Genomic DNA, 17219 nt, shown 5'->3' on the forward strand with positions numbered 1-17219 from the left:
CTTTATGTTTCTACAATATTTCAAAATTTCTCTACAGGTTTCTTTGGAGTTACAAAATGGTTCTGTAAAAATCTATTTTTTCTTTTTGCTGCGAAGAAAACTTCTATAAAACAGAAAACTCCTTTTTAAGATTGCAGCAATTACACTCCTTAGATGGGTGATCATAACTGAAGAACAGTGTGTAGTGTAATAGAAAATGTTTATGTTTGTATGACTAAAATATTAAAATATATTTTAATAATTTCTATAAATCAAAATAAATGTGTTATTTATTCAAGCTAGTTTTGTTTTTTCACCTATATGTTCAGTTCCAAATTACTGATATAAAGATCCCCGCCAACAGCATGGTTTTTACTAAATTCTTAGACTTTAAACCACCTGATTTTTAGCTTTATCAAAATGCATGATTTACTGTACATTAAACACAGTAATTTCAATCTTTAGTATCACAAAAATCAACACCCACAAGAACAAGACAGTCACTGCCAGTAAAACAGTCTCAAGACAAATTCATCGGTAATATTTACAGAACACAACAGGAATATTTTGATGAATATTTTACGTTGCAACATCTCAGATAAAATGATAAGAACCACAAGAAACTTCTAGACTTCATTTTGGTTTCAGCATACAAGCCCGAGCTGACTCTTTGCTGTGAAATACTGCACACACCTAGTCAAAGCAGAGCTACGGCATGATTTTGTTCAGCTGGTCTGTGCTCACATAGCCACAAGACATGTTGAATTCCTTGTCTGGCACAGGCAGCGCAGTTGCATTGAGCACAAGGCCTTGTGGAGAGTGAACGATATGAATAGACGTATAGTCTGGGACAGGCACCTCTGAACTCGGGGTTTCTGCTGTTGAAGCTCCAAGATTGAAACCAGTAGTGGTAAGGCTCTCCGTGGTGAAGTAAGCATCCTCGTTACAGTTCTGCTCCTGAACATGTGGCTCATCCTCTTCCTGGGAAGTCACAGCAATACATTTTTTCACATCTGCCTCACAGAAGTAGGCATTGTCCATGGTGAAGTTTTGTTCTCTGCAGCCTTCACACTGTGCTCTGCCCACCTTGGATTTCTTCCCTGGTGAAAGTACAACACTGCCTGCTGGAGTAATATCACTCACCTGCGCGTAAAAGTCAGTATTTGTCAGCGAATTCTGGTTACTTAGCTGGGTATGGACTGATGGACTAGCTGAATCAATGCTGTCTGCAAAAGGTGGCCATGGCTGGTTATTTTCAGACCGAGTACTCATATGCAGCTGTTGGGTGTCTGCGTCGGCAAGGCTTGGAAGTGACTCATCATTATCTTTTCTACCAAGGCAGAAGAGATCTTCCTTTTCAGCTACCTTTTTGAACTGATCAATATCAGAGATGGCATCACATGTGTCGCTTGCACTGAAGTCTGTCTCCGGAATATCTGGTTCACAACAACTGGCCCGTCCAGAATCATCATCCTTTGCTCCCAAACAACTGTGTGATTTCAGACGATCTTCACTTAAGAGCCTGTTAGTATCTGAGACTCCGTTCTTTTCATCGGGATCTTCTATGTCCAGCTCAATAAATTCAACCCATAAGTCATCATTGTATAGCTGTGTCTTGTAGCTGTCATGGTTGGCTAAGATGGAGTTCACTTCATCTAGCCTTCCCTTCTATAAGGCAAGAAAATACGAATGTTACAAAGGAAATAATAAAAATGTGTGTGTTTTTTTATGATGTTAACTTAAGGAAAGGTAACTGTAGCTGATGTGGTAATTGCAAGGGGTTTTTTTAATCATTATTTTATGAAAACTAATTCTGTGGCAACTCCCCCCATGTCATAATTTTTTCCTGCAAAATTTTTCTGCCTGGGACAACAATTGTCACCTGCTACTATGATTTCCAGTGTAGATTTTAGAGCATGATATTACCTTCAGGAGATCTGGGTCAATCCCTTTAATCTTTGGAACTGGCACAGGAGGAAAAATCAGCATTTTTAACCTGGAAAAAATAAATTATGGCTTTTAATTGACAGTGGTCCTGTTTGAGGAAGTTAGCACAAAGAAAGCTTTACATTACATTTATACTTAATTAATTCAAAACTAAAAAGTTTAAGGATTCAACTTGAAATAGTTCTAAGGAAAAGAATGATTGTTTTCTCTCACTGTACATAAAAAATGCTTTGTAGAAAGAGAGGAAATTCCTAGAGTTCTGTCAAAAGTTTCCCTTTTTACATAATTTTCGAAGGAAATACAAGCATCTGTGTGCAGAGTGACTTTCCCAAGTATTTTTTTCAGGGACACAGTAGTCTTGCGTAAGCCAAATAAATTTAAATACGGGAATAGAAAAAGGGACATGCTGAAAAAAGAGAATTTCTTTAGAACAGAAACACAACTGCAAAAATTTAGGCTACTATTTTGCCATCTCTATGATACTTCTGAATTATTAATGTGCCAAGTAATATATAATAACAACAGGGTTTTATCCTTGTAGAGAAAGGACTAGTAACTTGCTTATGCATAAACATACAGTGGAAATACATATCATTTTAATACTTCATAAAGTGAACTTCTAATTCTTTAAGTGGGGAATAAAAGAAGAGACCACAATTAGAAGGATGAATTTCCATTAGTAATAATCCAATAATAGCAGGTCATGCCTGTCATCTCCATTTTACCTATCTGCTTCTTTTGCAGACAGATAAACTGGAGTTCCCAAAAGGAAAATTCAACATTCTTTTTATACTGGGTTGTTTGCCTGTTTTAGAAAATAAGCTATGGGAATGGCAGATCGAAATCCAAATATTAGTTTTGCTGTATTGTCAGTGACCTTGTGAGGTCCAGAGGGGATCAGAGTAGTCTTAAAAGAGTGCTAGGGCGAAATTTAGGCACCTTCTGCTTAACTATGGCAGGCTCAAATTCCCCGGCTGTTTTTCTCTTTAGCAGATCCTCAAAGCTCTGCCCAGCAAGCCTCTGTGAGAGCCAGAAGTCGAGTAATTTTCCACCTAATCCCTGGAGAGGCTGTGTTAGCTGTGCACTAGCTGGGTTCTCGGGGTACCAGTATAACACTTGTGCTTACAGCTGAATCCACAAATTAGCTATTCTGACAGGATTGGTACTGCTGCTAATGAAACAGACAAAGGATTTTGTCAGTTGCTGCTTGGAGAAATCATTCATGAGGAAGAACTATGCTCTGCTCCTTTCTTAGCCTCTCATAATTCAAGCCTCCATCTCTCAACTCAAAAAAGTATGGCCTCACCCTGTAGCATCTGTCCTAGGGAGTCTGGTTCAGATCTTGTGAGATCAGAATTGAGGACAATATGAATTGGTATCTTTTCAGATACAGGAGGAAACTGAGCCTGGATATTTTGCATTATGGGAAATCTATGCAGCCTGCTCCTCTGCAGAACACCACCAGTCTCACCACCACGTGCACCAGTTTGGGGGAAGGGGTGAAGGCCCACAAGTCCAGAAAAACTTTCCAGATGAAGAGTCCTCAGTGGAGAAAAGCCTCCTCCAGCAGTCGTGATTAGCGTGGAAGATATTAACAAGCTCTGATCAGAAACATGCTTCAGCCCTCAGGACCTTCTCTGACCGAGTCAATTCTTCTGCAACGTGCTGACCTTAGTGAGCTCCTGGTCTCACATTTGAGTTGTTTGTGAGTCCCACAGTTGCTCCATTCTGACACACCAAGCTTTTGTCATGCATTATATCAGGAGTCTTGTTCTTAACTCTAGGACCAGGATGCTATTGCAGTGAGTGGCTTCCTGAAATAAAGCTCTGCCAAAGCATAGTGCTGCTTGCTTAAATTATTCTTTTATAGCTGCTCCAACTGCACCATATTGTTTTCATTGCAGTGACTTGACCCTATGCTGGTATGTGCACAACACCTCAGTGTTCCTTGGTATCAGTACCACATGTGTGTGTGCACTGGGTCTTGACCGTGGTGTTACTCCATGGTCTAGAATGGTACTGATATGACATCAAGATTAATTATTCTGCCAAAACCTATCTCTGAACACACATATTACAGGATGAAATAACTTTGAAATAATTTTGTCATTTTTATATGTGTCATTATTTCATTTTTACAAATGACACAATTTTATCATTTTTATACATGACACAATTCTGTGCTTTGTTTTATTTTATTTGTTATTTATAAGAGCTGAAGTCTATCCACAGAGACCAAATACTCCCCTATGACTCAAGCTCTTTCCCTTGTCTTGGTGAAGCAATAAGTCAGAAATTACTGGAATGGCCTAAGAACAAACCCAAATTTACAGACATATGTTTGTGTGAAACTTTTGAACAGTGTGTGGGTAAAAAAGGTATTTACAAAATTTGAATGGGCTAAAACCCCAATCTACTTCAAAGCCTAAGTAAATTAACTTTGTAAATAGTGTAGAATAACATGTTCTGCAATCCAAAAGGAAGAGACGCTGTTAACATAATCAGATTGCCATTGCTGAAGGCCCATTATATGCCACATGCCAGCATCCATGTAGCTTATGGGAATGGACAACAACCCTCAAAATAGTTTCTGGATCCCTGGATCTGAAACAATTGAAGTACCCTATTTTTTAAAAAAAATTTATTTTAACAATTAAAACCTGTCTACCTTGGTTGTTTAGACAGTAAGATTAAGATCACTGTTACGGCCAGCCCACATGCTCCGAAGGTAACAACTAAGAACCACGGAAACTCAATTTCTGAAAAAACAGAACAAAAACCATGTTAGCGGGAAATCTGCATCTCTGCATCTTTAATTTCAACCTTCTTTTCACTGCCTGAGGATTCCAAAGTGGTAAAAACTTATAGAAGAATTTTTAGTTACTTAAATTTTGTGTTAAGCAGAAATAAAAACACCCAATCACCCTTTTGATCTCAAGAGTTTCTATACTGAATTTGTGAGTCCATGGAGACTCCTTGCAAAAGCAGTCTGAGTTTTTAAATATAAACATGATCTTAGTACAGACATTAAATGTAGGAAAATCAGACATGAGGAACATGCTGCCTGCTTGGACGATGCTACCAGTAGTCCTGATGGTGTATAATGCTACAGGCCATGTTACTGCATGTTTGCCCAAGCTGAGAGAACATTATGAGTATCATACGAAATCATAGGCAAACTATTCATCTCTCACAGAAACTAACTCCTCTTTCTGAAGACTAAACATTAATCATGTTGAGAAACATCACCTGGAGAAAAAAAAAAAGTAATTCTCACTTTTATTTACCTTGCAGGGGGCTACAAAGAATTCAGGTCATTGAGAAATGCAATTTGGTAGAAATGAAGAACAATGCTGGTAAATGAAGTATTTTACCTTTTAAATACTGGCAATTCCATTATACTTAGACTGACACTGTAGAACACAAAATATAGAGAAATTTATTCTGGCTTTAGTCTTAAGATTCTTCTCATTTGTTACCAGTTTTAAGTTTTCCATACAAACCACTCATTATTTGGGCCAAGGAATACTGGACAGAAAGCTTTAGAATTCCATACATGAACATAAACATATGTCCCTTCAGGGAGAAAAAAAGCCCCAAAAATTCAGGTGCTACTTTTTGCCTTGTGCTCCCAGCTTAAGATTTTTACTGGACATTTTTTTAGTCATGAGTAAAGTTCTAGCTAGATATGTCTGTGTTAGGTCCCTATTTTAATGGAGAATCAGTAACTCCTTCACATGCCAGTGAGACCTGCAAATGTCCAGCTGCTTCAACAAGTTAGAATATTGCATTTGAATTTAACTACTTTGCTTTTTTAATACATGGAGAATTTAAATTTTAATTCTGTGTTCCTGAAGAGTCTGGGCTGTAGTGACTAAAGAAAACTGTGCTTGTAGAACCATCTTAGATTTTCATAGGATTTTAATTTTGTTGATAGGAAAACCTTGGTAACTTAATGCAGCTGGGGTTAACAAAATAATGCCACATGTCCAGAACATTAGCTGTTCATATAAATTAGGAATGAAAACTAGTAATATAAAGAGTTAAAAAGGGGAAACTAGCAAATTTTTGGAAGAGTTATGGGTAGTTTTAATTAACACTTTCACTAACACCCTGGAAAATGAAGCGATCAGCTTGTTAAAATAATTTGCTGAAGAGCTCATATTTTGAAGAGTTCATTTAGTAACTCAGACGTGAGAATGCTTTAGGAAAAGGCACTGTCTCACTCTTTTAATAGAAAAAATGTGGTGCTCAATGGCTGTTTCTTCTTCTGTCTTTAACAGCACTTTAAAACCAAGACAGAAGCAAGAATTAGAAAAACACTCACTGTAGTTGATAGTACTGGGCAGATCAGAATAGCATACCATTCTGCTTACAAACTTAGCCAGCAGTGTAACACTTTAGCAGAAGTGACTATTCCCTTCATTACTGGAGTGCTCATTTTAGACAATGAAGTATGAGGGTTAACTGTACTTCAGGCTCTCTGAGATGTGCAACAGCAGTTATTATTTCTGATTCTTAAAGCTCCCTGTGCTTTTGCTCTCTAAGGAGCTGTGAAACTGTCTTACTGAATTTACTTCTGAACTTGTAGATGGAATTTGTACATTCTCAATCTCACAAATTATTTTTATGTAGTAGGCTGAATTATCAATTTATTTACATCAATGGTAAGGAAAAGGAAAAAAAAAAGGAACCAACATCACTGAAAAGACAAAAAGACAGCATGGTTATAAAACCACTTTGCTGCACTTCACTTACTTACCTTCGGCACAATGAACAAATTCAATGCCTATTTGAGAAAAAGATACATAAAGGATTTCACTGAACTCCCCAAACTTTTCAGAGGTGCGTTGTCTTGATCGGACTCGTATCTCATAATCTCTTCCCATCTTCAGAGAGTACAGTGGAACCACTGTTGAGATCCTGGGTTCTAACTGTAAAGATAGAAGGATTGTGATTTGTTTGAGTTTGTACTGGCTACTGAGTTTTACACTGCTTCTTGATTTCAAAAATAAACATTTGAATGGGTTTTTGCTACTTGGAACTGTAAGGATACCATGTCAAGAGTTCAGAGAAAATTCACACCATTTACTTTTGACTTCCTAGCTACTGGCTTTTGCTGTGATTAAGGGGAACAAAAGCGCAGAATCCAAGTTCTCTGTAAATACAGTCAAAGAAAGGCAGCTGCTCCCAGTTACGTGCCATAACTAGGTGGTGTGAGCATCTTACGGATCTTATCAAGTTGTAAATCCTTTTTACTGTTATAACAGAACATTACTGACTTTACAATGGCAAAAATCTTGTTAAAATAACACGGGAGTCTTAAAACTAGTGCAATCTCCACTGCAGAATTAATTTTAAGAAGAAAAATTATTTAAAGGCCTTCTAATCAGATGCATTCCATCTTACAAACTGTTTTTATTTGGGGAACACTGCATAGCTCCCAAAATCTTTGACTATATTTAATGTGTGAGAGTGAGAGAGCTCTTGAGACTTCTACATTAAGTATTAACTTCAACAGACTTAGATACTGTCCTGGTTTGGGCTAAACTTCCTGGTTTGGGCTGAAACTTCCTTGTTTTGTGTTCTGGACACCGCCACATATCAGAACATGTAGAAAGTCATATTAGAAGTCTTAGTATGTGAAATCTCTCCCTTCTTCTATTATTCCTCTAAGAATATGTATTTTAGCTCCGACAGCCTTACAAAAGTTTATACAAATCAGGAAAATGTGCTCAAAATAGAAATCCATGTGGCAGATGTTATATTCTACTTTTACTTTAGAATCAAGGATGATACTGGCAAAACTCGTCATTGGCTAAGAATTGAAACACCTGGAAAACAGCAGCCATTGGAAATTCGAAGGAAGCATCAACAATACTGTAATATAATCACAGCAGCTGCATAGTTTGCTCTGCTAGTGGTTGAGCACAAGATTGTGGAGAATCATTGCTCTACACCGTGAAGGTTTTTAACATGTGAAGACTATCCAGCTGGAAAGTGTTGGGAAAGGAATACAACATATGCTTATTTCAAGCTATGAAGCCACAAAGAAACAGTACACTGAAGTTTTACAGGTAGGTTTTTATGGTTTTTTTTTTGTTTGGTTGGTTAGTTTTTCTTTTCTTTTTTTCTCTTTTTCTTTTTTTCCTGAGACAAATAGCAGAGATTCTTGGGGATGCTGTACCACAAAAAATATATATACCCCATACAATGGTGGCATTTGGAGAAAGCACTATATGGGCTAAAACTACAGCCCTGAGAAATATGAGGTAAAATTACTGTAGCTATGTACCTGAATGTGTGAGAGTTGCTAAAGAACAGCAATTGATCAAAGGACAGGAGGTCTCTAGTCCATCAATGAACTAATGAAACTTTACAGAAGACATTTGGACGGAGCAAGATGTATATACTATATAAAGCTTAAACCAGTATAGAGAGAAATGCAGACAAGGATTAGGAAAAAGCTATAGACATTACAGGCCCATTTGGCTGTAAACTTACTGATAAAGAATAGAATAAACAGAAAATGCTAACATTGAGAGAAATCAGATGTCAGGAGGGGTTCCAAGGTCTTTCACAAACAAAGGCGAGGAAAAGATTTTACTGTGTTTCAATTGGTAAATTTGCCCTTCGTAGATTAAGACAAATTATCTGCTTTCCTTCTGTCAGTTAACTCAGTTCATATTGACAAGAAAGCAAAGGAAGGGTTCTGCTCTGAAATTACGTTCTTATTGCATTGAACTGGTATTTAGGAAGAGTTCTCCAAATGTAAATACGCCACAACACACTGGCACTTAGCCTATGCATCCAGGTCAGCTGGGTACAATTTCTTCCCCGCATTAGGAAAGCTGACTACATGAGAAATTAAGTGATTTTTCAGAAAGAAAACCTGAAAGATTTGGCGTATGCATATTTTATATTTTCATTGACTATCCATACAGTCACAAATTTCCTATTGCTGTCTGACGTGAAATCTGTCTGTCTTATGTTGCATTATTTTATTTGCTCATTACATAAAATTTTAAATTACAACTCAAGGCTTTTCTTTTTTTTTCTTTTTTTTTTAAATCTACTGAAAGGATAATTATAATATTATTGCTTTACAGGTAACTTGAAAAATCTAGACTGATGTGCTAATATTTGCCAAGCAAAATATTCCTGTTCCAACTACTAAAAATATCATTGTTTCAAATAGCTGAAGTTTAGGAAAACAACAGAGAAATATTTTATCCCTGAAAAAACATGTATATATCTGCTATCACTATACCTTCTGATCTAACACAGGGATTTCAGAGTTTGTTATTATTATCCTGCGTGCCAACTATCTTGACGCATAAAGTTAAAATGTTTGCTAGAAAAGGTCAGGTGAATATGGGTATATAGTTTAAGACTTAAGGTATCATCTAATTAGCAATTACAAACGTGTTGCGCTTCATAGTAGTACAGAAGTGTTAGGGACAGAGCAAGCCTGCACTGTACTATGACTATTGTATAATACATAATTGCTTCATACCTCCTTCCATTTTGTCTCATTAACTTCTTTGTACTGCAATTCATACTCCAGAGTAATCCATCCCTTCTGAACATCTGCTGTTGGTGGTGGATCCCATCTTACTTGGATATCCCCATGGATCCCAGTCTGACTAGTATTTAGCAGAGTCCAGTTAAGGTGGACAGGGGGATCAGGTAGTACTGTTTAAACAGAGTATTTGGAATTAAACTGCTGGTTTTCAATGTGAAACGATCATTCTTACTACATGCTGTTAAATGACTTCAGGACTAAAAAACCCCATATTTACCACATATATTCTGATTATATTCTAAGCTTATGAGACAATGACAAAATCACTACAAGTTTGGTAACAAGAAGGCACCCTGCCATTGGTGGTAGACACACTTTGCACAGATCTCACAAGTGAGTAACAAAGACAACTAACAATGTATTAGCTATTACACTACATTTCCCAATAGCAGCTTATAAAAGAGACATAAACAATTCTCCACCAAAACTTACATTTGGAGTTTTCACTAGAAATAAAACCAATAACTGGTGTAACAGAGAAAGACAAATCAAATATTTAGCAACTAATATAGAAATACATTGAAAAACTATGGTATCTGAAAAAATTAATCTAATTTTGCTCAGCTGAAGAAAAGTGAGCAGCTGGTATTGTATTTTATGGAAACAAACTAATTGCATATACATACACCACTGACCTGAACAAGCAGTAACATCTGCAAAGCCCCAGACAGTCACAATTCATATTGAAATAAATAAAAATTCTAGCTTAGAAATGCTAAACATCCTGATTCTGTAGATTGGTGTTGATTCAGGAACAGAAAACTGCTTCGTTCCAGAACCTTGCAGGACCAAGTTTTAATGCCACCCTTGCTCACTCTCAACACAGTTATGTAGCGTCCATTCGGAAGGACTCAGAGTGAGAGCAAAGGCAAGCTCATCTGCACACATTGAGAGACCACCGGTATTCAGAAAGGGAAGCCGCATTGTTTGCTTTTATCCTTTTAGCTTCCTTCCCATCTGGGCAGTATTTTCTGGTGATCACATTATGTATGCTATAAAATTAAATCCCTTCCTATATATCACATTTTTCAGAAACTAATGTTTCCCTGCACGGGAAAATTTAAATACAGTATGGGTAATATGAAGGCCTATAGCATCATACCTATTGCGGTATAAAAATACAGAGGCAAAACGCATGATGGAAGCATACCTATTTCATCAACGCTGAAACATTTTTCATCAAATACTTCATCTTTATTGGCAAGCTTAACACAATATGGTATCCAAATAGAGGTGTAGGAAGTGTTGAAGTAACAGCTATTTTCCCCTGCAGTGATATAATCAGGGCATTCTTTCCAGTCTTCATTTCTACAATGACAACAAGAATGTAACATACATGAGAGAGAGATTTATAGATCTTACAAGGTACAGATTATAGATGTTACAAGACACATCGCTGATAAGTCGTAACTTACATGGAAGTATCGATTGTGATTTACAATGAAGCCAAGCCACTATCCAAGCAACCTGCATAAATGGGTTTAGGTTCTCATGTAGTGTTAGTGGCACTTCTATGCTTCGGATGATGCTTCCAAAAGAACAGTCAGAGAGCACATCTTGCTATGCTGGTAGGTGCTGATGACTACCAGCAAGCACAAACTTAGGTAAATGTGATGTGCATTTAAGGAACTGTTACGCCAGAGGAGATTTAGGTTGGGCGTTAGGAAAAATTTCCTTACCGAAAGGGTTGTGAAGCATTGGAACGGGCTGCCCAGGGAAGTGGTGGAGTCCCCATCCCTGGAGGTATTTAAAGGATATGTGGATGTGGTGCTGAGGGACATGATTTAAGAAGTGACTTGGCAGTGCTGGGATAATGGTTGGACTTGATGATATTAAAGGTCTCTTCTAACCAAAATGATTCCGTGATTCTATGTTCAGGCAAAGTTAAATTGCAGTAAGACGACCTTTTCCATAATGATGTCTGAAACAGCAAAAGCCAGTCCTTAGGGCAGATCAGCCATGGGCAGGGAAATGCATTCCCTGAGGAGCTAAACTGGGCTGCAGGCATTGGAGCATTGATCGCTCACTTGGGCCAAGGTGCCCAAGTGCCCAAGGGTGGATGCTGCAGAAGACCTGGCACAAACTAACCCAGGTCTGGAGGATATGAATGAAGGGAAGAGAAATACTGGGATACAGAACTCATGAAAATAGGCTTGGAACTACTGGCAAGAAACCTCTTACATTTTTGCAATCTGACTTTGTTCAAAAATTCATAAAAGTTCTTTGTAAATAAAAGAATTGCATAAGAAACATTAATTAAATCTCTAAAAAAAGACTAACAGCAGCATTATAAATAGTGGAACAAACTCTTAGACTGAGAAACACTGCTACTTGCGTAGGGTCATTTTTATAAGGCCAAGCTTAAACTACTTAGCAGGTTAAAAAACAAAGAAGTCCTCAGTTAAAGCAAAATGGGAGTGACCAGGTTGTTAGAAATAGTCTACAAGTTACTTTAGAAATACAAATTGCACAGCAAACTGACCTGTTGTTGCTGTTCTTTATCTCAATACTAACTCTCAGGCCAAATATAGACATAACAGGTCTCATTTCAAAAATTACAGTCTTGGTTTATTAAAAATATACCATAAATTCCTTTTCTTACTAAGAGCCATTGAAGCTGTACAGAAGAGGGATTAAGCTAAATCACTTATGCCAAGTGCAGCCTTCAATACTAGAGTGGTGCTGAGGGTTATATACTATAGAAATCGAGTAAGAAACAATTCTGCCACTAGGCACTGGTCTTGTGCTTAGCTGATGATACCAGACACTTTTATGGAGGAAATGCTGTAGTTCTGCCAGAGTCAGGACTTTGCAAAGGTGTTTGTGGTAAGATACTACGGCTTGCGTAAGCAGGAGACTGGGTTAGATCATAGAGCTGAGTCCTGAGCCTTAAATGTTGCTTGCATATTGAAGCAAGTATTTTTAAAGCGAATGTTCAATACACGTCTTTTATTGCAGTATTGTAATTTCTATGACACGGAGCAAATGTGATCTGCTCAACGCATGTGGTACTGCTTGTAGAGTTTAATTAACTTTTTAAAGTGTATACCCCCATGGTATGTACCTGACTGACAACTGTCTGTGAAACATTTATGCTTAAATAGCGGTTTTAACTTGGATCCCTGATTTTCCAAGAGATCTCAGAAGAGTAAGAAAGCCAGCCTTGCCGTTAGGCTTACATTTGTTACGCAAATATGTTATCACCAATAGAAAGTGTCTGTAGATCAAAAAGGTTGAAGTCCAATACATTAGATGGACAGAAACACACATCCTCCTACTCTGAACAAAAGGTTTGTTTTGCTTAATAGCCATGGTAATGCCCATGTCCTCTTCCAGGCTAAAAATCACAAGAGCTTAAATGGAATTTAACAGGGGTCAATGAAATGTAATTGGATCTGCAATATCCTGGACCTGCACATTCAGACTTTAATCTAGCAACCGATCAATGGGAGCTTTATAAAACTGTAATTAAACTTTGAAAGGGGCTTGTATCCAAACTCCACAGTTGTGCACAGATGTAACATATCTCACAGTTGCAAGTTAGGTTGATATGGAATAAACTGAAGTTTCCTACTGAAAACTCCTTTCCCAAGCCACACAGTGTTCAGTTTTGGATTCTGCAAACTGGACCTAAGTTTAATAAGAACGTGTTCTTAATTATCTCACAAGTCATGATTGTTGCTGCAAATTATTTAATAATTAACAGCAAATTGTGACACTGACAAATATGCACACAGTTTTATGCCCTTAAAAAACAGTATGGCTCATTACCATAGCAAAAAATTAACAGCAATGAGCTGAAAGGTATAACAAAATATATGACTTATCTCTCTCTTCCTCCTTCTTTTGTTCTTTCTGTATTATTACCTTTTCATGTACAATAGTTGTATTGTTCCTGGAGCAGTGTGGTTATAAAGATTTCCATCAGTCCAATAACATGAAAATGTCTCCAGTTCAGGTGATCTGCACTTGCTGATTTGTGGCCACTGCAGAAGGTCTGTCAGGAAAAATGGCAGGGGACAGAGTGAGACACGGTACACAAATCCATAAGCTGGAGTAACAGACTGTTAAAATGAAACTCAGCATTTTTAATGAATAATTAGCTTATCTTACAATTCCTTACGTACAGTGAGGCAACATTTAAATTATTCTTATCTGCATGTGTGTAGATGACTATACCTGCAGGGTGCCAAATCTGAAAGAAGGGTCAAGCTCTCTTTTGTGCAGTGTAGAAGCATTGGTATCTCAGCCTGACACATAGCATGGCGATCTGCTAACCCTACAGCTGTAGTTTGAATAGACTATTTCAGTTGGAAGGGACCTGCCACGACCAATTCAGGGCTGAACAAAGAAGTTAAAGTACGTTGTTAAGGGTGTTGTCCAAACGCCTCTTAAATACTCTTTGATTTCGGACATCTACCACCTCTCTAGGAAGCCTATTCCAGTGTTCAACTACCCTCCTGGTAAAGAAATGATTCTTAATGCCCAGATTAAACCTCCCCTGGAACAGCCCTGAACCACTCCCGCACGTTCTGTCACTGGATACCAGGGAGAAGAGCTCAGCACCTCCCTCTCCACACCCCCTCCTGAGGAAGCTGTAGACAGCAATGAGGTCACCTCTCAGCCTCCTCCTCTCCAAACATAAAAAACCCAGAGTCCTCAGCCACTTCTCATAGGACATTCCTCCCAGCCCTTTCACCAGCTTTGTTGCCCTTCTCTGGATGAACTCAAGGGCCTTCACATCCTTCTTAAGCTGTGGGGCCCAGAACTGCACACAATGTTCAAGGTGAGGCTGCACCATCTCTGAATACGATGGGATGATCACCTCTTTTGACTGGCTGTTTGTGCTGTGCTAGATTTAGTTCAGTACAGATATTCCTGAATTAGCCCTGCTCTTGCTTTAAAAAGAGGTGTGGGACTGCAGAGCTCGGTATGAGACTAACTACAGCTCGGTATTTACCCAGCTGAGCAGTTTTGCAACGTGTCTATTCATTAGAGCAGCTACCTTGAACCAAGTTCAGGTTTGTGTGTATGACACTGTGTAGATAAAACCTTGCTCTGAGAGAGATAAGGACAGCTCTAAGCATGTGTCTATTCTGCCACGTGCCGTTTCTATATTAATAATTTCCATTCTTTGCCAAAACCGAAATGATTTGGGGCCATGAAATCACTGCTACAATTAGTCAGCCTCACCAACCCTTGTGAGAAAAATAAAAACAAAAGTTGTAGCTATGACTCAGTGCTTTAAAAGTAAGTACTTAAGTTTTTCCTGATTTTTAAGGGCCGAATGCCAATGTTTCCTATTTGGCCTGGAAAGCTTTCCAAAGAGAGATTGCATGTACACCAAAGCATCTACATCTCTGATTATCTGGGAAATATGATCATTTATTTGAGAAAATTTCTTCAAAAGGCACTTAAAACAGGGAACAACATGATGCTACTGGATTTTGCAAATGACGTTCTTTGCAAATATTTTTGCAGCATTGCAACTAAAAATATCAGAATTTCAGACTAGATATAAAGAAGAAATTTTTTACAATGAGGGTGGTGAAACACCGGCACAGGTTGCCCAGAGAGGTGGTAGGTGCTCCATCACCGGAAACAATCCAGGTCAGGTTGGACGGGGCTCTGGGAACCCTGATTTAGTTGAAGATGTTCCAGTTCGCTGAAGAGGGGTTGCACTAGATGACCTTTAAAGGTCCCTTCCAACCTGGAGCATTCTACAATTCTATGATAATACTTGGTACAACGTATTTACACTCAAAGTCAGAAAAACTACTAAGGTACAGACATCCACGTGGTCCAGATGCCCTCTCCTACGCGCGAGGATTTTGTAGCCTTCCTGCACGTGTACTTCTTCATTTGTGGCTCAGACAGACACAGCCACCCAATGCCAAAGCCGTTTGTATTTCTTGGGTTTAATGGTTCAAATTGTGCACTTTATATTACACACTGCCAAGTATCCACATCAGCCAGTACCTAACACACCAATATTATGTATTTCTGTATTGCTGACCTCGTATCATTGCCTCATTTCTCACTTTGGACATTGAATAAGGCCTGAGCATTTCTATGTAAATAAGAGATTTCTTAATCTCTTATCGGGGTGGCTTACACACCCCTGCTCCCCTTGTCCCCCCGTCTCCCCAAAGCATTTAGAATTCTTCTTGCCAGCCTAAAATAACTGATGTTTGATTGGAAAGATTTAAATAGAAAGGTTTTTTTCTTCCTCTTGCTTAGCCAGCATTTTCCATTTCACTGAACTTTCAATAAATATAATTTTAAAACTGAAACAATTTTTGGAATGAAGTGTTGCAGCAAATGGAAAAGTCACACTGTTCTTTTTAATAAAATATTCAAGCAAAACATTTTGAGTATTGTGCCCGATTTTGACTGGTATGATATTCACTATGTGACAGCTTTGGCTTGAGTCCCAAAATGCTTTTAATTGACCTTGATTTGAGTGTTTACACATGTTTACATTCTTCTCAAACAATTTTCTCATGGTAGAAATCTTTGTTAAAAACAGCATATGATCATGAAATTCCAAACTGTCATAACATGCAAAATAAAATGGAATAAAAGATTCAAGAACAGTACTGTATTTATAACTTTTTAAATGTATGAATGTTCCGGCTTTCAAACTTGAACTTTCTTTTCTATTTTACTGGAAACCAAATTATTTTTAAAAAACAAAACAAAGAAAAATAAATGAAATGTTGTGCCGTTACTTCAAAGATGTGAGTAAAATTGCCTCAATTGCACAATACCCATAATCAACAAGACAAGAGTCTCTTCCTTATTCTATAAACAGTTAGCGTGCAAGGAAGTACATGTTATGGCTTCTCCTGTTTCTATCCTCAGCTACATGCATCACAAATATAGCTATTTTTACAGGTTAAGAATCTGAGAAAATGATATACTGGAAACCCTTCCTAAATTAGAATATTTCTGTTGATGCCTGCACCATATTTATAGCTAGAACACACAATATTTAAAGCCCATACAGACCATGTCCTCATCTCCAGGGGTAAATAAAGCCACACAGTTACTTCTTAACATGATGAAATGAACTGAATGGAATCAAACTTCATTCACATTTTGGGAGGTCCAGCAGGACCTTAGACAGAGGCTCTCCAATGTCTTAATAATGAATTACGTTGAATCCACAGCTTTACTAGCCTTCAGGCAGCCATCCTAGGAGAAGGGCAACTCTGACTCCAAACCCGGGCAGATGGAGCTCGTTTAGCCTTGTAAGGCATCCATCTAAGAGAAGGACACTCTAACCAAACCTACGACCCGAGGACTTCGCTGTCACCGTCCAAGCTCGCTGGGCCCTGGCAGATGAACCTCAGGTGTAAAGGGTGGAGCCAGTTCCGCGCACGCTGCGCCTCACCTAAAAAATCCACCGCACAGGACCGAAGGGTGCACTCATCGCTTGCAGTGAGCGTGGGAAAAGCCCTTCCCAGATATTCGTTCACAAAGCCAAGCCACGATGATGATACACAAGCAAAATTAAGGACTGTAAAATGTACAAACTCTTCTAGGAAAATGGTTCACAACACAGCCAGAAGTGGCATCAATTACAAAATTAGCAATGCACACAGAATACAGATTAATACTCGGTCTCTTACACCCTAACTTCAGAGGAACAGCTCCCTAAGGTCACACTTTCTTTTCTGCTTCCTCATGACAGGATTCTTAATTC

The 17219-nt window shown here is 38.2% G+C and overlaps 1 protein-coding gene across 1 annotated transcript in view; it reads right to left on the reverse strand.

The window, feature by feature from the left end:
* Window positions 1-272: 272 nt before the first annotated feature.
* GHR (growth hormone receptor) overlaps window positions 273-17219 on the reverse strand; it is a 62816-nt gene continuing 45869 nt past the window's right edge. The window contains exons 2-8 of the mRNA XM_010135418.1: window positions 13379-13508; window positions 10662-10819; window positions 9443-9621; window positions 6689-6860; window positions 4595-4685; window positions 1906-1975; window positions 273-1647 (exon numbers count right to left, since the gene is read on the reverse strand). Coding sequence (XP_010133720.1) covers window positions 688-1647; window positions 1906-1975; window positions 4595-4685; window positions 6689-6860; window positions 9443-9621; window positions 10662-10819; window positions 13379-13508 — 1760 coding nt within the window. The 3' untranslated portion in view covers window positions 273-687. The remainder of the gene's footprint in view (window positions 1648-1905; window positions 1976-4594; window positions 4686-6688; window positions 6861-9442; window positions 9622-10661; window positions 10820-13378; window positions 13509-17219) is intronic.

Source organism: Buceros rhinoceros, unplaced genomic scaffold (assembly GCF_000710305.1).
Source record: "Buceros rhinoceros silvestris isolate BGI_N320 unplaced genomic scaffold, ASM71030v1 scaffold6094, whole genome shotgun sequence".
NCBI lineage: Eukaryota > Metazoa > Chordata > Aves > Bucerotiformes > Bucerotidae > Buceros > Buceros rhinoceros.